Source organism: Scyliorhinus canicula, chromosome 11 (assembly GCF_902713615.1).
Source record: "Scyliorhinus canicula chromosome 11, sScyCan1.1, whole genome shotgun sequence".
NCBI classification, from domain to species: Eukaryota; Metazoa; Chordata; class Chondrichthyes; order Carcharhiniformes; family Scyliorhinidae; genus Scyliorhinus; species Scyliorhinus canicula.
In genome coordinates, this window is record NC_052156.1 from 114,078,428 (window position 1) to 114,103,392 (window position 24,965).

The window sequence follows — 24,965 nt, forward strand, 5'->3', positions numbered from 1 at the left end:
TATTTCTTTGTTCTATCATTCATAGAATCATAGAATTTACAGTGCAGAAGGAGGCCATTCGGCCCATCGAGTCTGCACTGGCTCTTGGAAAGAGCACCCCATTTAAGCCCACACCTCCCTATCCCCGTAAACCAGTAACCCCACCTTAGCTAATGGCAATTTAGCATGGCCAATCCACCTAACCTGCACATCTTTGGACTGTGGGAGGAAACCGGAGCATCTGGAGGAAACCCACGCAGACCCGGGGAGAATGTGCAGACTCCGCACAGACAATGACACAAGCCGGGAATCGAACCTGGGACCCTGGAGCTGTGACGCAACTGTGCAAACCACTATGTTACCGTGTTGCCCCATTGGGGCGGCACAGTGGCACAATGGTTAGCATTGCTGCCTCACAGAGCCAGGGACCCAGCTTCGATTCCGGCCAAGGGTGACTGTCTATGTGGAGGTGGCACATTCTCCCCGGGTCTGCGTTCAGTTTCTTCAAGTACTCTGGTTTCCTCCCACAGTCCAAAGGTGTGCGGGTCAGGTGGATTGGCCATAATAAATAGCCCATTAATGTCACAAAGATTTGCAGATTAGGTGGGGTTAAGGGGATAGGGAGTTGGCATAGATAGGGTGCCCTTTCTGAGGGTCGATGCAGACTCAATGGGCTGAATGTACTGTAAGGACTTCTATGGATTGCCAGTTCTTGGATCAGCTGATGTTCAGCTACACTAAATTGATGGAGGCAAGTAGAAATTTTTCATTGTAAGGTCAATGGTGTTATAAATTATTTTCAATATTTATTGAGCCAGTTACCATCAGCTCTAAGAGTGGGCAGACTTCCTGATTAAAAAGGCCCTGCCCTTCCTTACAGTGGCGATGGCTCCAGTCAGAGTTTTAGAGAAACAGACTGACGTAAACCTATTTGTCGCACCCACTTGGCATTCAGGGCATTATGCTAATCAAATGGGGAACTTGTGATGGAAGAGATAACACACCAGCCTGCCGGTAAATGCGTCATCACTAAATGTCACCCAGCATTTAGGGATTGTTACATATCACAATGACTCGAGCTTACCAGTCAACACGTTTGTCTTCAGTTTCACAACTGAACTACACAACTCTTAACTCCATAAAGCAAAACTGCTGACCATTTAGTTCATAAAGTTGGACAATGACTTTCTTTCACAAAACGCATTTTAATGGGCGGCTTCACAGAAAATCTCTCTCTTGCTGAACAAATTTATAGATCAATGTCATCAGCAAATGTCTCGCACAACATTCTTTCCTGGTTTTTTTGAAAGAGGGCTTCAGCAAATACTCATCGCATTTGTAAATTGAGTCGCCTTGATGAAATTGTGGATCACCCTACTACATTTCCAAAGAAGAATATCCAGTCCCACTATCAAAACAAAAAGTTCACTTACACAAAGAACAATCTCTGACATTCATGGCAGTGATTGATATAACCAATAAAGCAGCTGTAATTGTTCTCATTCCGGTGAGTTCAGGCTACTACCCTCACGTTAAAAAAAATACTTATATTTATCGATTTCAGTAGTCACAGAGGTGTCCAGATAGGAGAGTTAAAACAAATGGTTTATTGCCAAAGTATGTCCTCTGTCCTCTGTCTGGGCCCCACTCTGCAGCTCAGCTCCTACCTGGGCCGGCTTTTAATGTCCTGAGTTAACTATCCCACTGAAGAGCTTTCACCCCTCAACGGGGGAGCTCGTACTCCACGAGGCTCATGGGGGGATTAATCAGGTCGTCCCCATGGGTTTCGTGGGGGGTTATAACAAATGACAATGAGTTAAAATTAAAATCCACAAGTGAGTTTACCTCACAGTCGTACCTGTGTGAACATAATGGTTGACCTCTCTTTGAACTTAACTTAATAGTCCATCATGTTAAATTGAGCAGTTGCCGCCCAATATATATTTTAACCTATTCCTTGGCATTGCTGACTACCTGCTAAAGCTATGACCACATCAGCTTGTGATTTAAAGGGGCATTGTTCTCAGGAATTTACAGCTGATGAACTGTGGTTTTAAATAAACCTATGATAATTTCCCAATCGCAATATTTTATCCAGTTCAGAGATGCCACCCATTTCCAATATGTTGACATATCATAAGAAAATCACATAGAAGGGGAATTCTATTATGTGCCCAATTGCAGTGCCGATCATACATTTGAAGCAGTTTTAAGAAAACTACGTTGATATGGTGAGAATGCTAACCATCTATGGCCACTACCATTCGTCAGCCGGACATTTCTGAGAACGTCTTTAAATCATAAAAGTAAAAAAGGATGAATTAAATGAGGACAATGCCCGAGAGGTGATCAATGGTGCTAATGAATAAGTTGAACTTGCAAGCTAAACATGCTAACTGCCCATCAAGAAAATTAAAAATGAGTTGTTTACGAAAAGTAAATATTATTTTTCTTTTGTTACCCTGAAGACTTCTGGCAAGGTTGCTTGATGTGAGCTGGTGATTGGTAGCTGGGTCGCTTTTTTTTGGTGGTTTCATTATATAAACTATAACAAAGGCTTGTGCAAGCATAGTATTACATGATCCACATTGGACGTTACCATGCAACGTGAAGAAGGTTGTGAGACAAGAAAGTATTAAGTTAAGTAAGCCATTGGGTAGATTGAATAGAACATTCCACATAAATATGATCCAGAGGAAGGAATCAGAAGGTGATTAGTGCAGCATCTCAGTTGGGTGATTGGAAGTTAATTTTTCCGAGTAATGTTTTGCTATACGTGGCAGTTCAGAATGATATACTAATGGAAGTTCATTGTCAGAAGGAAATGAAGATATAAGATCTTTTTTAATTCATGCTGGTCTCAAAATGTCAATGGTGTAAGTATTTTTCATATCATCATGTTTATACAATTCCTCAATGTCATCCTATCTGTTCTTCCTTATAATGTGATAACAAACAGTCCTGGTTGATACGAAGCTGCATTGTAAGTACTCATTCCCTTTTAAACCTGGACTCTAGAAATGTCCGGAGCGTAGCTTTCTGAAGGCTGTTCATACAGCATACAGGCAGGATACATAAGCTTTCAGACTATCACAGACACAAACTTGTGGTTGGACTAGAGAATTAGATCTACGAGGACATAACTGATTTATTGAGGATAGTATCAGTTAGTATTTAACAAATAACATTCTTACAATGCACCAAGTGTTTGGAACCTTTTACTTGTGTGCTGTTACTTCAGAAAGCGCAGTTGGCTGTTGAGTCTAAAAGTCATTTAAACATTTTACATATAAATTACATACGGGGCAGCACGGTAGCATAGTGGTTAGCACAATTGCTTCACGGGTCCCAGGTTCGATTCCTGGCTTGGGTCACTGTCTGTGCGGAGTCTGCACGTTCCCCCCTGTGTATGCGTGGGTTTCCTCCGGTTTCCTCCCACAGTCCAAAGATTTGCGGGTTAGGTGGATTGGCAATGCTAAATTGCCCTTAGTGTCCAAAATTGCTCTTCGTGTTGGGTGGGGTTACTGAGTTATGGGGATAGGGTGGAGGTGTGGGGTTGGGTAGGGTGCTTTTTCCAAGAGCTGGTGCAGACTCGATGGGCCGAATGGCCTCCTTCTGCACTGTAAATTCTATGAAAAATATAATAAGTTTAACGTTTGACTGTGTACTGTAAATGGAACATTGGCATTTGGAATTACAAGGTCACTTGGTATTTTTGAATGTAGTAAAGTTTTATAAAAGTAATATTTTTCCTTCAATTGCTGTTCTTTGATATATGATCATGCATTGAGTGCACTTTCCCTGGTTCCAAATTGTTGCAAGACCAATTGTTCATTTTAACTCTGGGATTGATCGATTTTCTTTACCCAAATGTATTAAGAGGTATTGGGCTAAGGCGAGAAAAGGGGTTTAGGTCACAGATCAGCCATGATCTCATTGAATGGTGGCACAGGCTCAAGAGGTGGGATTTTTAGTTGGTTGTGAGGTTGGGATCAAAGGCTTGTGATTTTGTACCTGGCTGTCGTGCTTGTTCGACATCATGATCCTGACCACGAGTCATTTTTTTGAAAAGCTGTATTGGGGTCGGAATGGCTATCCGCCAGCAAGTGTTAAGTAGCCAACTGAGGGCTATTAAGGCCCCTTTCTCATGTCTACTGGGATCTCCAGTCAGCTTGTGGACTTTGGGTCAATGCAAGATCTCGAGGCGCTCCGTGTGCCGTGAATCTAACAAGAGGTCGCTTGGAGATTTAATGACCTTGGCTGCATCACTAATCGGGCGCGACAAGGCCGTTCAATAGCCCCATTACTTCTGATTCTGCCATTTGCACACTCTTGTATGCCTTAATGCTGCTGCCCCTCTGAGGAGCTGCCTGCCTTTATTTTGCATGGCAGCGGCAAGCTCAGTCATGCCTTGCGCCTGCCTTTGCTGTTGGTGTCAGGCAGGCAGCGCCCACCTCCTGGAGATGCTTGGCACCACTAATTGTGTGTTGAGCTCGCCTCCTGCCCAATTTCGGTATTTATGTTTCAAAAGAGTTTCACATAAGCACTGCAGTTGAGGTGCGTAAGCAAGCATTGGGTTCCAATCCTGTTTTAATAATCCAAGCCCATGTTTGCGTTGAAACATGTGGGGAAACTTTTGACTTGGGGGTTGGGGGGGGGGGGGGGGGGGGGTGAAGGGGGTGTTCAGGACCTGGAGGACACCAGTACTCACCTAAGGATCCTACGTGCGCTCTTCCACTGAGTTCATTGGCTCACAATTAAAAGTGGATCCCTGGCTCATTGTTCTTTGCTCTCACTCAGAGATATTGACACCGATTGCAGTGTAGCAGTGCAGTACCGCAGCGGTGCAGTACCGCAGCGGTGCAGTACCGCAGTGCAGTGCCCCGATGCAGGGCCCCAATGCAATGTCTCAGTGCGGTGCCCCAGGGCAGCGCCTCAGTGCAGTACCCCAATGCAGTGTCACAGTGCAGTGCCCCAGTGCAGTCACCCAGGGCAGTGTCACAGTTCAGTGCCCGAGTTCAGTACGCCAGTGCAGTGCCCCAGTGCAGTCACCCAGGGCAGTGTCACATTGCAGTGTCACAGTGCAGTGATCCAAAGCAGTGTTGCAGTGCTCAAGTGCAGTGCCCCAATGCAGTGCTCCAGTGCAGTACTCCAGCGCAATGTCCCAGCACAATGACCCAGCACAGTGCCCCAGCGCAGTTCCCCAGCGCAGTGCCCCAGCGCAGTGCCCCAGCGCAGTGCCCCAGCGCAGTGCCCCAGCTAAGATGAACTATACTAGCGGCCATCCTTGCCTGGATACATGACACCTTATCCATTGAGCGCAAATAATTCTGCAACCTTTGAAGTGGATAGAATAAAAACCTGTGCTTACACTCTATGAGGCTGCAATATTTAGCCTAATTTATGTAAACCTTTGAAGAATAAAACATCTGTCTAGTTTCATTACCCCACACAAACATTGTTTTCATATTCAAACAATTGAATCATATCTATCATGGTGGGGTGGGAGGTGTCCAACCCCTCGGACCATATGAATATGTACCAAAAGGTTGAGTCCTAGTGTACTGATTTTGGGCTTACTCACAAATGACCAGCGCTTTCCGTATCTATATGGCTCACTTAACTCAGGGTACAAACCAATGTGTAAGACTAAGCACCAATGGATTGAAATGCCTAGTATTTAAGGGCTGGGTTTCCAGTGTTCAGATGCTGCATGCGATCATCGGGCTTAAAGATGTACATCTCTAACGTAAAAACAGACAATACCAATTAAATGCTCAATAACGTATTCCATGCCATGTCTTTTCCTCATTAAAAGGTGACAGTTGAACAGTACTAGATTGTCCATGTGCAAAAATGGCTTTTCAGCGAGCTTCTTGCAACAATGCAGAGGTGACTGTGCCTCATCAAAGAATAGAGGATGAGTCTGTTATCAAGGTAAGATCATACCATCTACTTTCTGAAACACCCAAGATTCACAAACACATGCACAATCACAGTATTAATCATCATGTCAATTATCAGCAATATTAAGCTGCATATTTCAGTCATGCAATGGGCATTTCTGGTGCTTTGTTGAGCACTTTCCCTGAATTCTGATGTAGTTTGGCTCTTTGGTTTGAAGTGTTTTCTGACCTCTGCAGTAAGTTATGTGTTCCTCAGTTGAGAAATGACTGAAAATTGCCTCTTAAACAAAGTCCTCCCCACTAAGCTTTCAAAACTGAAAACTCAAAAATGAATGGCTTTTTTAAGTAAATAAGGTGAAAGTGTTTCCACTGGGAGGTGGGTTGATAACCAAAGGATATTGATTTAAGATCTAAGGGGTGCTGACTAGCTGTTATGACCTGAAATGCACCGACTCAAACGGTGATGAAAGCAAATTAAATAGTTACTTCCAAAAGGGAATTGGATATATTCTGGAATGGGACCCATTGCAGGTTGAAACCAGGGGATTGGAATTAATTAGATTGTTCTTTCAAAAGGCTGTCACAGGTGTGGCAGGTTGAATGGCCTCCCCCTGTGTAGTATGATTCAATAATTCTATGAACCATATGGTGAGAAAATAATGAAAAATACCTCCGGCAAGACGTTAATTTGGACAGTGAACATTTCCTTTTTGTCTTGCCTTGTGTAGGTGTAATGTTGACGAGTTAATAGTGTGATCCTGAAGTGTACAGGCCAAGTTGAAATATTGCCATGTGTTATTTGGAATTTGCAAGTATTGTTGTGAGATTGGCAGCTCTAGTTTGGACACAAACCTGGTAGAACTACTTTCACATTGCCTGGCTGAAACGGTGAACATTTTTGCCCATGCAACAGCAGTATGCTGCCTCGATACAGGGATGGCCAACTTCACTGTTACAGTGAAAAGTGTATAGTCCCAAGTACGAGGAGGAGAGAATTCCTCCCCCAAACAACCCACCCCCTGCCCTGTAACCATTCACACAGAGATAAAAGTTAGGTTTTAAAAAGTGCCTAAAAGATTGAAAGGTGTGAGGCTGCTGTATTCCGGTTATCTCTCTGTTCACTCAGAACTCGTTTCTTTACTGCCAGCTTGGTGTCAACGCAAAACTAATATTAGTCTAGAGTGATGGCAAAACACGCAGCGAGTGGTTAGGGTTGGGAACATACAAGCTGATAGTATCAGCTGCATCATCAATGTTCTTCCCTCCATCGTTTGTTCATCAGTGGGACTGTTCGCTGATGGTTGCACAATGCTGCGCACTATTCTCTGCATCTCAGATACTGAAGCAGTCCATGTTCATATGCAGCAAGACCTGGACAATATTCAGGCTTGAGCTGATAAATGATAATTCACACCACACAAGTGCCAGGCAATGTCCACCTCCAACAAGCATTTTTTTTTTTTTTTTTTTTTATAAATTTAGATTAGCCAATTATTTTTTCTAATTAAGGGGCAATTTAGAGTGACCAATCCACCTAATCTCCACATCTTTGGGTTGTGGGGGCGAAACCCACGCAGACACGGGGAGAATGTGCAAACTCCACACGGACAGTGACCCACCTCCAACAAGCATTACCAGCCCTGAATTCTTCACTGTAGACATCCATAGAATCATAGAATAGAATTCCTACAGTGTAGAAAGAGGTCATTCAGCCCATTGCGCCTGCACTGGCCCTCTGAAAGAGCACCTTACCTAGGTCCACTCCCCTGCTCTATCCCCGTTCCCCCACCTAACCTGCACATCTTTGGGCTGTGGGAGGAATCTGCTGCACCTGGAGGAAACCCACGCAGACACCATGCAGACACCACAGAGACACTCACCCAAGGCCAGAATCGAATTTGGGTCCCTGCCGCAGTAAGGCAGCAGTGCTAACCCCTGTATCATCGTGCTGTACCTTTCACGAAAAGATGAAAAGAGCAGGTCAGAGGCTGGTAACTCACCTCCTGACTCCCCAAAAGCTGTCCACCATTTACAAGGCATCAGTCAAGCACGTAATGGAATACCCTCCGCTTACCTGGATGAGTGCAGCTGCAACAACTCTCAAGGATTTCAACACCATCCAGGAGAAAGCGGTCAACATAATCGACACCCCATCAACCTCCTCAAACATTCACTCCATCCACCACCAAAGCACAGTGGCAGCAGTACATACTGTAAACAACTCACCAATGCTCCTTCAACAGCTCCTTCCATTCCTTTCAAACATGTTACCTCTACCACCTAGAAGGACAAGGACAAGAGATGTGAGGGAGGACCACTGCCCACAGGTTTTCCTCCAAGCCACTCACCATCCTGACTTGGAAATATATTGCCGTTCCTTCACTGTCCCTGCGTCACACCCCTGGAACCCGCTTCCTAACATCGCTGTAGGTGTAGTTGGACCACAGACTGCAGCAGTTCAAAAGATGGCTCGCCACCACCTTCTCTAGGGTAATGAGGGACGGGAAACAAATGTTGGCCTAGCCAGCGATACCCACATTTTGTGAAAGAATAAAAAAGTCATCAATTTTACATTCCTAAAATTAATAAGACAAATCAAAATAACCACAATTACATCTCAATTATTTTGTGCTGTCTACTAACAATAACTATTTTGTGCTTCCCAGTGTTCTGTGCTGTGTTACAGAGAGATAATTAAACTAATGTTCTGCGCCTCATGCTTTGATCATTGTGAGTTTTATTTCAGTACACAACACACCAAAATATTCATTAGATTAATAACATTGTGCGCTATTAATGTTCTAAATGATTTTTCATTATAGCATGCAAGCTGCAGTTAGGCGAAGGGAAGGAACATAGGAACTGGAGTAGGCCATTCAACCCCTCAAGTCTGATCTATCATTCATTTGAATCAAGGCTGATCTGTATCCTCAATTCCTGGGACTGCCTTTGAGTTCTTGGTGCTCTGACCAAAGAAAAGTCTATGAATCCCGGTCTTTAAAATTGGAATTGACCCAGAACCCTTTTGAGAAATGACATTTAGAGATCTCACCACCACGATATAGTTCTATGGTGCCTTGAATTTCATATATGGTGCCTTGAATGTCATAAAGTATTCTGAGGTGCTTCATAGAGGTATTAAAAAACATGTCATGACACTGGAGTATATGGGGAGATATTAGGTTAGATGAAAAACTTTTAGGCCTGCATTTTCCAGCTGCCCCCCCCCCCCCTTCCCTGCCTCTCTCCCTCCTTCCCCACCCCTCTCCCTCCTTCCACTCTTCACCACCCCCCCACCCCCCCCCCCCCCCCCCCCATAGCGTTTCCTAATACCAGAGGAGGCCTATCATTGGCCACCAGCTGGATCTTCCTTCCGATCCTGCTGAAGTCAATAGTGATTCTATTGCTCATTGGCAACCTACCATGATGTTGGGGGGGGTCTCCTTCGACGGAACAGGAAGATCCCATCGGTGAAAATGGCTGGAAAATCTTGCCCTTTAATCGAAGAGGTAGGCTTTAAGCAGTGCCTTGAAAGGAGGAGAGTGAGGTAGAGAAACGGAGAGTTATAGGAAGGTAATTCCAACGCTGAGGGCTAGACAGCATGACCACCGATGGTGGAGCGATTAAATTCAAGGATGTCCATGGGACCAGAATTAGAGGAGTGCGGATATCTCAGAGAGTTGTGGGTTGCAGGGATAGAGAAGGACGAGACCACAGAGGAATTTGAAAAACAAGGGGCGGGATTCTCCATTGGCTGACGACGAAATCGCGAAACGCAATTCGGCAGAGAATAGGTTCCAACGCCAAAATCGCGACAGGACCCGATTCGACGCCAAATCGCAATTCTCCATCACCTCGACAGCGGCGTCAATGCAGTCCAGAATGCAGGTACAGTAAACACCGTTTGCATGTCATTAGCGAGCCTGACCCAGCATTCCCCAGGGCCTCCGCGATGCTCCGCCTCTGATGGGCTGAGTTCCCGATGGCGCTGTTCACTTGTGCTTTTAAACATCGTGAAACCGGCATCGTGTCTGTTGAGCGAGAGAGAGAGGTGGTCCAGAAAGTGTCCAACATCGCCATACTTTTCTGACAGTTGTGCCGTTGGCAGGGGGGCTTTGGTCAAGGGCAAGGGGGAGTAGCAGGGTGGTGGCCAGGAAGTGGGCTGCGGGGTCGGGGTGCACCATTGACGCAGCCGCCAATGGAGCCATGCAGCTGCGCATGCTGCTAACAGCCCACTGTGAACTTAGGGTATGGGTGGTATAGGTGTCTCCCCCCCCCCCCCCCAGGTGCTCTTTTGCCCCAGCTGACCCTCAGCTGTATGGGCGTGCTCCAGCACAACCAGTGCCATCTTGTTGACTGAGACGAGTGTGTGTGGGGAGTGTAATGTGTATACGCGGCTGCAGTTTGTCAGCCTCCCGAGTGTCAATCACGGACCCGGCGAATCCTGCATTGTTCTTGGAATTGAATTGATTGTGTTCCATGTGCACCATTACTAGACCCTCCACAGTCGCTGAATCGATCCAGGTTCGGCGCCAGTTTAGCTGTTGTGAAAGTCCACAAATTCTGCCCCGGAGTCAATAATTAGCCCCAGGAACGGAGAATCCAGCCCAAGATGTCCGAGGAACCAATGTAAATGGGTGTACACAGGGGTGATACGTCAACAAGACCTGGTGCAAGTTTTGGATGAGCTCAAGTTTACAGAGGGTAGAACGTGAGAGATTAGCTAGGAGTACATTGGAATAGTCAAGAGCAGATGTAATGAAGACATGAGTGATGGTTTCAGCAGCAGATGAACTGAGACGGGGAGAGGTCGGGTGATGATATGGAGGTGGGATTAGGCAGTCTTAGCGATGGCTTGAATACAAGATCAGGTGCACATCCCATGCTCAAATTTGACACTGATTTTTCGAACAAACGGGTTTAATCTCAGATTGTCACCAGTGAAAGGGATGAGGACAGTAGCTAGGGAACAAAGTTTGGACCGGGAACCAAAACAATGTTTTGTTTTTGTGTTCTGTCATGTGAGAGTACCTTTAAGAAATGAATGTTTAAGCAATGTACCTTTAAGAAATGAAGCTGCTCATATTACTGAAGTGATGTCAGAGGGGGGAGCTGAGCTGAGATCACTTTTGCTTTTTCTGCTTTTAGTTTCAGTTTGAGAAAGCAGCTGAAAAGTGCCTGGCTGGTTTGCTGTGAGCTGTTTTGAAAGGAGAACGCCGGTTTGAGAAAAAGCGTGGGTGTGTCTGTTTGCGCAGTAAGATGGATCTGCTGTGATCTTTGCCAGGAAAGAATATCTCTGAATTATTTGGGTGATTTAAACTCAGAATAGTAATGTCTTTAACCTGATGTGTTTCTGTTTAAAGGTGTTAAGTCTCTTGGAGGTTTGAAGGAACATTTTGAGGAATTATTTAGTGTTGTATTATTTTAAGTAAGGGGTGTTAAGGGATCCAATGTTTATTTAAGAAGGTCAAGTTGAATTCATGGAATAAACATTGTTTTGTGTTTAAAAACCCACGAGTCCATAATTGTAGTACCACACCTGGAGAACAAGCCGTGTGCTTCAAAAGCAACAATACTTTTGGGGTTCCCAGTGTTTAACTGGAGGAAATTTCTTCTCATCCAATACTGAGTGGTGGATAAACATTCTGATAATTTAGCAAAAGGGAAGGAGTTGAGCGAGGTGGACATGATGTGGAGCTGGGTGCCGTAATCACTGCTGTCCTTTCGTATGATAAGGGGCAGCATGTAAAGGAGAAATACAATGGCGTCAAGGTTAATTCCTTGGGAGGTACCAGCGGCAACAGAAGAGTTGGAAGAGAAGCCATTGCATTTCTTTTCCTCTGGCTACAATTAGATAGATAAGGATGGAACCATAACCCATCTGTTGTGTAAGAAGTTACTTTTCCTCAAAATGGCCGAGCTTTAAATTAAATGTCATGTGCTCTAGTTCAAGATTGCCCCGGTGTGAAATCCCTCTATAATTTCAAATTCCACTTCACTGTAAGGATACTGTAGATTCTATGGATTATGCAATCTGCCCTCATAATTTACTCTGTTGAAGCTGAAGTGTATCCACTCCCAGGAGATCCTTTTTGAGAGGGTTGATGCTCAGAACTAAACTCTGCCTTCTAGGTGGGGTCTGACCAAGGTTCTGTTCAACTGAAGCCTAACTTCCTCTCCTTTGTACTTCAACGTTTTAAAAATTATTCCGAGGGATATGGCTGTCTCTGGCAAAAACTGCGTTTGTTGCCCATCCCTAATTACCCTTGAGGCAAGGTTGAGAGGTGACCTGATTGAAGTCTATGTTTTATTACACTTCTGTAGTATGTTTTGATATATACTACTGAATGTAATATATGTTACTCAATCCTGTTGCTGATGAGGTTTTCTGAATCCTGGTGAAAAAGACTCAATCATCCAGTAGTAACCAAATAAATCATTTTGTGAGGCCGGGGCTCGCTTGGAGGGCCGAAGGGCCTGTTTGTGTGCTGCATTGTTTTTTGTTCTTTGTATATACCAGTGATATTACCATTGTGCTACTATCTCTCCGCGCGCGCGCGCGCACACACACACACACACACACACACACACAATGTACACAAATGCAACATGCATGCCACATGCAAATGCAACATGCATGCACCATGTCGCTTCCGGCACAAACATCAGTGATGGAGAAATTAAAATTGGGGATGTGCAAGAGGTCTGAAATGGAGGAGCGCAGATATACTGGAGGGTTTTAAGATTGGAGGAGACTACAGAGATAGGGAGGGGTGAGGCCATCAAAACAAGGAGAATTAACCTTAAAGTCAAGGCATTGATTTCAGTGAATCCCTGCAGTGCAGGAGGCCATTCGGTCCATCGAGGCTGCACTGACTCTTCGAAAGACCACCCTATCTAGACTCAATCCCCCACCCTTTCCCTGTAACCCCACCCAATCTTTGGACACGAAGCGGCAATTTAGCATGGCCAATCCACCTAGCCTGCATATCTTTGGCCTGTGGAAGGAAACCGGAGCACCCTGACGAAACCCACGCAGACACAGGGAGAATTTTCAAACTCCACACATTCAATAACCCGAGGTCAGAATCGAACCGGAATCCCTGGCAATGTAAGGCAGAAGTGCAAACCACTGTGCCACCATGCCACCCATTAAATGCCACCCACTTAACAGAAACCAATGTGGGTGTGCAAGCACAGGGGTGATGGGCGAATGGTGCAAATTAGATCATGGGCAAGACAATTTTAGATGACTTGTAGTTTAGGGAAGCTGGCCAGAGCTGCATTTAAGTTTTGAGATAACAAAGGGATGAATGAGAGTTTTAGCAATTGATGCGTTAGATGATACGGAGGAATGAATAGTGTTAGTGATGGAGGAGACGCGTGTTCAGAAGCTCATCTTAGGTCAAATATGATACCAAGGTTGCAAACAATGAATTGGTGGTAGAGTACAAAGTGTATGGTAGGGACTGAAGACTATTGGGGTATTTTTCACACCACCTGCAGCATGTGTCTTGGCAGCCCGCCATTGGCTGGCGGTAGGGTCTTCTGGCGCCGTCGCTGTCAATGGGATTTTCCATTGAATCCTCACTCTGTCGCCAGGAAGCCATGGCAAGGGTTGTCACTGGCAGGACCGGAAGATCCCACTGGCGATCTTCCTGCATATTCAACCTATTCCAGCATGCCCAGTTATACCTGGAAAGACAGAGGAGGAGACATCAGGGGAGAGGTCAGGAAAGTCAGAGCATGTCATTGAGGAAATGCTAGAATATGGAATCATTAATAAAAGCAAAATATAACCGATGCTAGAATTCCAAAATGAAAACAGAAAACGCTGGGAAAATCTCAGCAGGTCCGGCAGCATATGTGGGGAGAGAAACTGTTAATATTTCAAGCCCAGTATGAATGTAGATGGAAGTCGACAGACCAAAGGAGAGACACCAGGGAAGCGAGAAAAATGTGAAGAGATACGAGAGAAATTAACCGAAGAGAGAAATAAATGAGAGGGGTTGAGGTATAGAGATCAGGGTAAAACTAGAAGGGTATTGGAGGAGGAGAGAAGAGAAGTTGAGAGAGAGAAATACAGAAGAGACCATTTAGGAGGCAATATTACAGTGTGTAAAGTTTACAAAAATATTTTTCATTATAAATATGGACATAGAAACTTTTGCCATATTTTTCTTTTCGACGTAATAATAGAGGCGGTTCAGGTATGGAAAATGATTGTTTATTGACCAACGCGTTGGGAGAACACAACTTTAGATAAGGGTCTCTAGAGCTGACTCTGCCCAATTAGAACAATCAAGTAACGTTTATACATGGCAAATCACATAGGCAAAGACAGTGTTTTCATTTGAGCACCGTCTGGTTCAACTTTACATTTAAACAAGTTGTAGATGCGCACTCAGGCTGAGTGAATATTATCTACCCTTATCTTTCTATGACCCTTTACCCAATCCTATTCCTTGTTGTTACAACAGTTAGCTGTATCTGGTCCATAGGTTAAACTAGAAAACATGCTGTTGAGCCTTACTCTGACTTCTCACAGATGGTGTCTCAAAAAACAAGTTGCTAAGGTCACTAAGAACCAGTTAGACTGTAAACATGTTATTTGACCCTTATTCGGACAATTTGCAGGTGGTGCCACCTCAGCGTTCAGTTAACATCATTTGTGTCTTTCTGCCATATCAGCATATTAACAGCTGACATTCTTGTAAAATTATCTTCTACTGTTTTAGTACACTATATCAATTCAAAAATCCCCAAGAATAAATTCCTAATAAACCCTATTCATATGCCTCCCTACAACAAAACTTACAGTGGGAATGTAAAAATAAGAGTAAAAAGTGGGGATTGAAATATATTTTCCCTGTATAGCTGAGACCAACTATCCCCTGGTTAGCGATTCTGCTTCATTTGAAGATTATACTCAATCTCAGCTCCTCATGTGCAACTTGTGTGAAAGATTGACAAGTTTTAGATCTGATGTATGATGCCTGCCAGAATAGCAATTCCCCACAACTGGTAAAATTTACCACTGATTCATTATAGAATGTTTACAGTGCAGGAGGACCCATTGTATCTCTGCAACTCAGTCATAGAATTTACAGTGCAGAAGGAGGCCATTCAGCCCATCAAGTCTGCACCGGCTCTTGGAAAGAGCACCCTACCCAAGGTCAACACCTCCACCCTATCCCCATAACCCAGTAACCCCAAGGGCAATTTTGGACACTAAGGGCAATTTATCATGGCCAATCCACCTAACCTGCACATCTTTGGACTGTGGGAGGAAACCGGAGCACCCGGAGGAAACCCACGCATACACGGGGAGGATGTGCAGACTCCGCACAGACAGTGACCCAAGCCGGAATCGAAGCTGGGACCCTGGAGCTATGAAGCAATTGTGCTATTCACAATTCTACCGTGCTGCCCTGGCAGTGACCAGGCAGTCAGCCCAATTCCATTATGACCCTGCAAATATTTTCTCTTTAGGAAATTATCCAATTCCCTTTCAGAAAGCAGGATTGAATCATCTTCCACCGTACTCTCAAGCACTGCATTCAAGGTTCGAATCTCACATTGTGTAAGAAAGTTTTCCATCATGGAGCATCGGCTTCTTTTGCCAATCAGTGTCCTCTGGCTGTCATCCTTTCCACCAATGGGAACAGTTTTACCCTACCTACTCTTTCCAGGCCCATCATGGTTTTGAACACCTCTATCAAATATTCTCTCAGCTTTCTCTTCTCTCAGGGGAACAATCCCTACATCACCAACCTATCCACCTAACTGAAGACCGTTATCCCTTGAACCATTCTTGTTAAAACTTTTCTACACCCTCTCTATTGCCGTCTCATCTTTCCTAAACTGTGGTGCTCAGAATTGGACGCAATACTCCAGCTGAAGCCGAACCAGTGTTTATAACTTCCTTGCTTTTGCGCTTTATTTATAAAGTCCTGGATCCCATAGGCCTTATTAAACGTTTTCACAACCTGTCCTGCCACCTTCAATGATTTGTTCACCTAAACTCCCAGATCCCTCTGCTCCTACACCCCTTTCGAGTTGTATCCTTTTATCTTGCCTCTCCTCATTCTTCCTACCAAATATGTATCACTTCACACCTCTCCACATTAGGTTTACTCTGTCCATTCTCCCAGCCTGTCTTTGTCTTCTTGAAGTTTATCAATATCCTCCTTGCAGTTTATAATACTTTCACGACTTACGTCATCTGTAAACTGTGCCGGGCACATCCAAGTCTAGGTCATCAACATTGAAAAACAGGCATCCTAATATTGACCCCATGAAGAATCCTACTATATATTTTTCCCCAGTCAGAAAAACAAGTGTTCATCACCAATGTCTGTTTAGAACAAAGAAAATTACAGCACACGAACAGGCCCTTTGGCCCTCCAATCCTGCACCGACCATGCTACCCATCTGAACTAAAACCCCCTACCCTTTTGGAGACCATGGGCTGGATTATCCGACACCCCGCCGGGTCGGAGAATCGCCGGGGGTCAGTGTGAATTCCGCCCCTGCCATCTCCCAAAGACTCTGGCACCAGATATTCGGCAGGGGTGGGAATCGCGCCCCCGGCGATTCTGCGGCCCAAGATGGGCCGAAGTCCCGCTGCTCTAATGCCGGTCCTGCTGGCGTGAATCAAAACACCTCCCTTACCGGCGGGATTGGTGGGCTCCGGGGTCCGTTGGGGGAGCGGGGGGGCGCGGGGCGATCTGGCCCCGGGGGTGCCCCGACGGTGGCCTGGCCCGCGATCGGGGCCCACCGATTGGCGGGTGGGCCTGTGCCGTGGGGGCATGCTTTTCCTTCCGCGTTGGCCATAGCCTTCACGATGGCTGACGCGGAAGTGACCTCCTCCCCTGTGCATGCGCGGGGATGACGTTAGCAGCCGCTGACGCTCCAGCGCATGCGCGGACTTTTGCCAGCCGGAGAAGTCCCTTCGGCCCCGGCTGGCGTGGCGCCAAAGGCCTCTCCTGCTGGCCTTTCCCGCTGCAGAAATCCGCACCTTTGGGGTGGCCCGACGCCGGAGTGGTTCACGCCACTCCATCCCGCCAGGACTCCCCGCCCCGCCGGGTAGGGGAGAATCCAGCCCCATATTCCTCTATTCCCATCCTATTCATGTATTTGTCAAGATGCCCCATAAAAGTCACTATCGATTTTGCTTTCACTACATCCCCCAGCAGCAAGGTCCAGGCTCCCACCACTCTCTGTGTAAAAACTTGCCTTGTACATCTCCTTTAAACCTTGCCCCTTGCATCTTAAGCCTATGTCCTCTAGCAATTGACTCTTCCATCCTGGGAAAAAGCTTCTGACTATCTACTCTGTCCATGCCCCTCATAGACATAGAATTTACAATGCAGAAGGAGGCCATTTGGCTCATCGAGTCCACACCGGAAAGTCCAACTCACCAAAACCCACACCTCTACCTTATCCCCACAACCTCACCTAACCTTTTTGAACACTATGGGCAATTTAGCATGGCCAATCCACCTAACCTGCATATCTTTGGACTGTGGGAGGAAACCTGAGCACCCGGCGGGAAACCTACGCAGTGACAATAAAGCTTATTATCGAGGCTCTTCAGTGCAGGAAATTATACTAATTGCAGCCTCGGTGGGGGGGCATTCCTCGCTGGGTCCAAAATAGTAACAGAGTGCCATTAGATAGTGGGGCCCCGCTGATCTCGCCCAGAACAGATTCTAATTTGTTTTGGTTAGATTGCGCCCCAGCCATTATCCCTTTTATTCCACAGGCTTTCACTTTGCTGACAAGCCTTTTTATGGCTCTTTAATAAATGCCTTTTGGAAGTCCAGGTACCTCACATCAACCATATTACTCTCATCAACCCTCTGAGTTACCCCATCAAAAAACTTAACCAAGTTAGTTAAAACAATTTTCCTTCAACAAATCTATGCTGTCTTTCCTTAATTCATCCACCTTTGTCCAACTGGGCAGATGTTACGATCTGCTTAATTCATTACCCTCCTCAATAATAGCCTTTCCTCAAATGATTTCATTCACTTACCCTGTCCATAGAAAAAGTAAAAGAAGTACGAATTAACAGCATTACGGGGACACCTTCTGCAGAAAACCAGTTTTAAGTACACATCCTTTGCGAAAAAAACCTTTGAATTTCTCTGTATGTTTTTCTTTTTAATTTATTAGATCAGCGGTGGATGTTGAGAGGTTGTTTATAATGGCAAGTAAAGCCAAAATGTTGAACACATTTGACTCCAGTGAGGTTATTGTCAGGGATTTGATTCTAATCAGTGTTCTGTTTTGTTCAGGTGGATCTCTTTGAGAATAAATAATGTGTCCTAATTTGAGATGGCTGGATGGTAATTAGAATGATACCTTTGGGTGTTTTCACTGATATCTAGCCAGTAAAAGGTAAATTAGTTTATTTTTACAGAGAGGCCTTATAGCCTGTGTGTCTGCTGGGACTGATTAGCGATCTCTGCCTTCAGTAACTGAATCTCCCTTTGTCTAATCATTGTCTCTTTAGGCACTGTTAACATTGAGGTGTACTTGAATTATGTAGGACACGCTTAGTACGATCAGCCCCAAAAGTACACTATTATGCTGCTGGTTCCAGCACACCTTGACTTGAGCTGCTTCAGCCTTGTTTTCCTCTGCACTGAAGGCATATAACTGAGGGCACCTTATTAATTCACATTCTGTTTAACCTAATCTTATCAGAAGAACATATGTCTGAAGAACAATAAGCTGATGGACTATTCATGAATGCACAAAGATTTGGCACCATTTGATCCCTTAGAGTTCCAGGGAAAGAAAGTACGAACATAAGGATATGCCGGCCATTCAGGCCCTTGAGGCTTTTGTGGCATTCAATGAATCAGGCTGACCTGCATCTTTGTGAAGACAAGATTGACATGACAGTCTGCTCGGCATATTTCGGATTTGGATGTGTTAAAGGCATTTTGTCTTAGATTTTATTATACAGAGCCGGCCGTTTCAGTTTAATTCCGGGGGAGAAAAAATGTGCTTGGTGAAGTTTAGTTCTGAGAGAGTGGTTGTATGACTAATTAATCTTTTGTTACAAACAGTACGAGCAACATTCTCATGGCGTTAATCAATGGTGAGTTCGAGGACAGACAGTCCTCCAACAATACAGGTGTCAACAAAGAGGGAAATATCAGTTGTTGCAGGAAATGCGGGCAACAGTCACAGGACGTTTGCTTTACACAAGACTTTTAGCCTATAAACGGTATACTGTTATTCATCTCTGCTTGTGGTAGGGTAGAAGAAAAAAAGGAACAGTGGGTGGAATTTTCCAAATAAAATGGCAACATGTCAGGTTCTGACTGCAAATTGCCAGATTTTTCCACAGAAACACACCTCTGTTTTCTGTCCAGGACTCCTGATACTTCGTCAGAAACAAAATCAGCGGACATGTTTAATGCCGTCATACTGGTGGGGTGGAGCCTTGTAAAGTCAGCAAGGTCGGCTACGCAGAGATTGGGGCACCATCTTTAAAGGGTGCCCCGATCAGCGAGAACACTGAACTCCAACCCAACCCAACCCCCCTCCCCCCCCCGCAAACGGCCATGGTGGACGCCCTTCCTTCACAATTTTTGGGGCAGCCCACCCCCTCTCCACCACAAAGGTATTGGGGGCACTCTCGCCCTTCGCCACCCCCCACGTTCTTCGGCATGCACTCCTCTGCTCCCCAACATACATAAGGGGAAACCTACCATCAATGGGGGGGGGGGAACGACATCACATGGGGATGGAGAGTATGGCATAAAGCTATTTAATTATATTTAAATTTATTTTAAAATCACAAACAGATCTCCCCACACAAATCCCATTATGGTAATCTTGTGAGATTTAGCGGCCATAATGGAATTGGTACATGTGTTGAACGGGCCTGCAAAATTGTGCACAGTGTCTTCATCAATCAGGAATGAAAGTTGATCAGGGCACCATACATAGAAAAGCTGATAGTCACACTGCAGAGAGAGAATGAGAGTAGGCTGGGAGGACAGAAAGAGAGAGAGAAAGCAAACATAGGAGATGGACCCACATTTTGTGTGATATTCTAACTATTTCTGGAGCCAAAATAAGTCCGTGAGCTACTTTATCAATACCAAACATTTTACAGAGAGCATATAGTAGCTATAGAAATGCAAGAATGCTTGCAAGACTTGTAGTGCTAAGCAACATGTTCTCAAGGTGAAACCATCAACTATTATCCATCTGAAAACCTGGGAAACAATTATTATTTGAAAAAAACACAAGGTGACCTTGGGCCAACAATGTTCATGCATGCCAGCTGCAGAAGGGACTGCCACTCAACATCAACCTTTACAGCAACAACAGATGATGCCCAATCCAGAAGTGACATACACCCTGGGTGCAGTCCATCGTCTCTCGATTCCAAACCGAGATATGTTACTGTCTCAGAATTAGGGAAATAAAGTTGTGTTGGAGATGTAACTGTGTGTTCCTGTTTGAGCTTTTGTTGCTGGTAAGCCAAGAGTTAAATGGTTCTCAATCAATGCTGTATTTTGGCAGGCCCATTTGTAAAATATTGCTACTTTAATTAATTTTTGTGATAGTTTAATGTGGGATTGCTTGAACAAGTCCAGTGCAACATTGTTATCTACAATTCCTATAAACAATTGCGAGTATAAAACCCATTTCAACATAAAATGTACAAAAATTCAATTCATTACAATTTAATAAAATTCAGCCTGTGCTCTGTGAAACTTTTTCCATAATGTCATAACATTTCCAATAGCGTTGCGTTAAGATTGAGGGGGGCGGGCGATTCTACGAGCCCCGTACCGGGCCGGAGCATCGCCACAACCGCGCTACGACACCCCGAAGCCGGTGCGCGATTCTTCGAGGTGCAGAGAATCAGCGCCATTTGCGTCGGCGCGCTTGGCGCGGCGCTGGCCGCTGGAATCGGCAGGGGCACCGATTCTCCGACCCGGATGGGCCGAGCGGCCGCCCTGATGTGACAGAGTCCCGCTGACGCCATTCACCCCTGGTCGCTGCCGGCGGGAACTCTGCGGGAACGCTCAGGTGGTGGCCTGTTGGGGGACGGGGGGACGGGGCGTTCCTTCACCAGAGGGGGCCTCTGAAGGGGTCTGGCCCGCGATTGGGTCTCGCCGACCATTCCGCCCCCCCCCCCCCCCCCCCCCCCTCCCCGGGCCTACTTTCCTGAACACCGACCCCATGTTGGGTCGGGGCCGGCGCTCGCAGGATTGAGCTGGCCCAACTGCGCATGCGCAGGTTGGCGCAGTACCCACTTGGCGCCGCGTAAGGAGGCTGAAGCGGTGTGAACCGCTCCAGCACCATCGTGCCCGGGCCCTGTTCGCGTTTCACGACGGCGCGAACACTTGGCCTCAATATCGGAGAATCGCCCCCTGGATATGTACACATAGACATATTCAAACTCACACATGGGACTGTAACCTCCCTTCCTATCCCACATGGACTGCAGTGTTTCTAGAAGGCAGCTCACCCCTACTTTCTCAAGGGCAATGAGGCATGGGCAATAAATATTCGACAAGTCAGCGATGACCACATCCAGTGAATGAATAAAAAGAATAAAGGGAACCAAGGGTCATGGGAACAGGATGAGGGAGTGGAGTTGAGTTAAGTTAGCCATGATCTAGGCTCGAGGAATTGTAAGCCTGCTTGTATTACATTCCTGGTGTGGATGGCTGTCAACATCTGCGGAGGTAAATCTACTGCAACTGTTGAACACTTGAATACTTCAAAGACAATCTGCTAGACTTTTAAGAACCCTGACAAGAAAGCTGATTTTTTTACTGGGTCTTCATGACTAGTACAATGCCATTGATTTTATGAGGAACAGTGAGCCTATCTGCTGTTGTACCATGCTGTTATTACATGTGATTGTGTCTATTATTTTCATATTGGCTCTGTGAAAGCACCCTGACCACTAGGTCCTGGTTGTTTTAAGGATCAGATTATCCATTTCCATTAGTTGAACACTACCATGAGAATCAGCTTCCCCAATGAAATTGGTTCACATGGCGGTTAATGGCTCCACTGAAAATCAAATATATGCCATTATTCGAAATCGCCAACCTATGGTATAAAAGGCCTTAAATTGAAAATGCTTGAAAAGAGGCACACCAAATAAAAATCTGAAATTTTGTATGATACCACAGTGAATCTCTATTGGCTACGAGCAATTAGTTTGCAACAAAAAAGTGCTGGAAAAGTGAAAAATTTACATTGTGTTTTAAATACTGAGGAGTTTACAGTCAAAACATAGTACTGAACCCATAAGCATCAAGCAATATGGCAAGTTAAATCAGGTATCTTAAGGATTTGGGAAAATAAAATAAAATTGGTTTTCAATTGATGGTTACTTGACATAGAAACATAAAATGGAAGCGCCATTTGGCCCATCAAGCTTGCTTTCCCACCATTCAACAGATCATCTTGCTCTACCCCATTTCTTTCTTACTACCTCCATATCACTATCCAGAAATCTATCGATTCCTGCCCTGAATGTGCTCAATGATTGAGCTTCCACAGCCCTCCGGGATAGAGAATTCCAATGAGTGAATGTGAAGCCAGTTAAGATGCAGATTGAAACCGTACTTACTTAAATTTAAATTTCTAAAAGACAAGTATCCCATATCAAAATTAATTGAGAACATGGGTGCGTTCTGTTATAGTATAAAATTGGACATTCCGGATATAGTTTCATGCCATATACTAAAGTGCAAACTTTATTGTAGACAATTTGAGAGCACAATCACGTAATGTTTACTCCATCACTTTTACTGTCCTCTCAATCTGTTATTACACCTGTATTGAACTCTCTTTCTGCCTATGGTTTCTATCAGTTTCCTTTGACTATCCATCGTTTTCTCTTCGCTTTGTGTTTCCTCCAAGTTTTTTTTCATGTTGTCTTTATGCCTGACCTTTATATTCTTTTTTATTTCAGATTTTCAATAATCCTAACCACATAGGCTCCCAGTTTCCACTCCACTTGCTGTACTTTTTTTTTAAAAATCGATTCTCTTTGAACCTTCATTCATTTTTAATGGACTTTTTTCTGCCTCTGACCTTGTAATGTACAAGTAACAATATTGAAAACAGCGAAGGTGAACAAGGGAGACCAGGTGGGAATTCAATGTCCTCCCCCACCCACCCCCCCCCTCCCCCCGCCCGCCCCCAAGGTGAGTGTGGAAGTTGGTGGGGGAGAGGGGATTTAACCGGTGGGAGTGTGGTGAGTGGGGACCCCACTGCCTTCCAACCCTGCACCAATTAATTTTGAGGTGGGATGACTCATGGATGACTTTCCTGCCCTGCTGCCAATTGAGGCCCTTAAGTGGGGAGTTAATGACCACTTAAAGGTCTCATCTCACCACGTGGAAGGCCCAAAAAGCGAACCCTTTTGGGATTCCTTGGGGGCTCCTGGGATGAGTTTGTGCTCCTCATTCAAATACACTGGCTGCCTAATGAAAGGACCTGGCATTATGAAGCGGAAACCTGCTCAGAGTCACCCTTGCCGCTGAACTCCTTTTACTCTCCCTCTCCTGTGACCCCCATTTTGCCCTCACTCGCCTTTGGATTAGGACCATCATTGACCATGGGCCTCTGGTGGATGCAGTACCGCATCTATTGCTGCTCCTAATCATGTTGCCTGCAATTCATAGCTGGCGGACTTTGGATTAGCTGGCAGCTCTCCTGGTGGGATTTCCGCTGTTAGGATCTGTGGGCAGCACGGTAGCATAGTGGTTAGCACTGTGGCTTCACAGCACCAGGGTCCCAGGTTCGATTCCCCGCTGGGTCACTGTCTGTGCGGAGGCTGCACGTTCTCCCCGTGTCTGCGTGGGTTTCCTCCCGTTTCCTCCCACAGTCCAAAGAAGTGCAGGTTAGGTGGATTGGCCATGCTAAATTGCCCTTAGTGTCCAAAAAGGTGAGGCTAGGTTAGGGGGATTGGGTGAAACTGAGGGTTTAAGTGGGTCGGTGCAGACTCGATGGGCCCAATGGCCTCCTTCTCCATTGTATGTTCTATGTCCACTTGGCACTTAATTTGGCAGGCCTTCCTGAAAAGTGGCAACAAGGGGCTCTCATCTTCTCTCTAAATGGTGGGCAAGACCCCATCACCTACATTAAAATGATATCCAGGACTGATATTGGCAGCTCAGGGAATATGACACAGTACTGAACTGCTACAAAGACATTGGATTGAATTTGTTTAGTGACACGTGTACTGAGGTACAGTGAAAAGTATTGTCCTGCATACAGTTCAGACAGATCATTCTGTACATGAAAACAAAATACAAATACCCAATGTAAATACATAGACACAGGCATCAAGTGAAGCATACAGGTGTGTAATGCTACTCAGTAAAGAATATATGTGAAGAGATCAGATCAGTGCATAAGAGGGTCATTCAGGAGTATGGTAACAGCAGGGAAGAAGCTGTTTTTGAATCTGTTAGTGCATATTCGCAGACTTTTGTATCTCCTGCCTGATGGAAGAAGTTGGAAGAGTGAATAAGCTGGGTGGGAGGGATCTTTGATTATGCTGCCCGCTTTCCCAAGGCAGTGGGAGGTGTAGACAGAGGCAATGGATGGGAAATAGGTTTGTGATGGATTGGGCGGTGTTCACGACTCTCTGTAGTTTCTTACGGCCTTGTGCCGAGCAGTTGCCATACCAGACTGTCATGAAGCCAGATGGGATGCTTTCCATGGTGCATCTGTAAAAGTTGGTAAGAGTCAATGTGAATATGCTAAATTTCCTTAGTTTCCTGAGAAAGTATAGACACTGTAGTGTCAACGTGGGTGGACCAGGACAGATAGTTGGTGTGCACACCTAGGAATTTGAAGCTGTCAACCATCTCCACTCCCGCCCCGTTGATGCAGACAGGAGTGTGTACGATACTTTGCTCCTGAGGTCAATGACCAGCTCTTTAGTTTTGCTAACAGTGTGTATGTTAGTAGTATGAACATTGAAAGAGTAAAACAAGAATGAGCTAAGACTGACAAAGAGCAGTTCAGTGATACGCTTGTGACAGAGTGATACCTCAATAAACTTCACTA

General features: G+C 45.3%; 1 protein-coding gene across 2 annotated transcripts in view; it reads left to right on the forward strand.

Moving 5' to 3' along the window:
- Positions 1-24,965, forward strand: part of LOC119973662 (serine/threonine-protein kinase 33-like) — a 176,906-nt gene that overhangs the window by 65,995 nt on the left and 85,946 nt on the right. Inside the window, exons 1-2 of one of the 2 annotated variants that reach the window (XM_038812044.1) lie at positions 2,726-2,855; positions 5,798-5,916. In XM_038812044.1, coding sequence (XP_038667972.1) covers positions 5,836-5,916 — 81 coding nt within the window. In that variant the 5' untranslated portion in view covers positions 2,726-2,855; positions 5,798-5,835. Of the gene's footprint in view, positions 1-2,725; positions 2,856-5,797; positions 5,917-24,965 lie in introns of those variants that run through there. The other variant, XM_038812045.1, reaches the window with a different exon arrangement.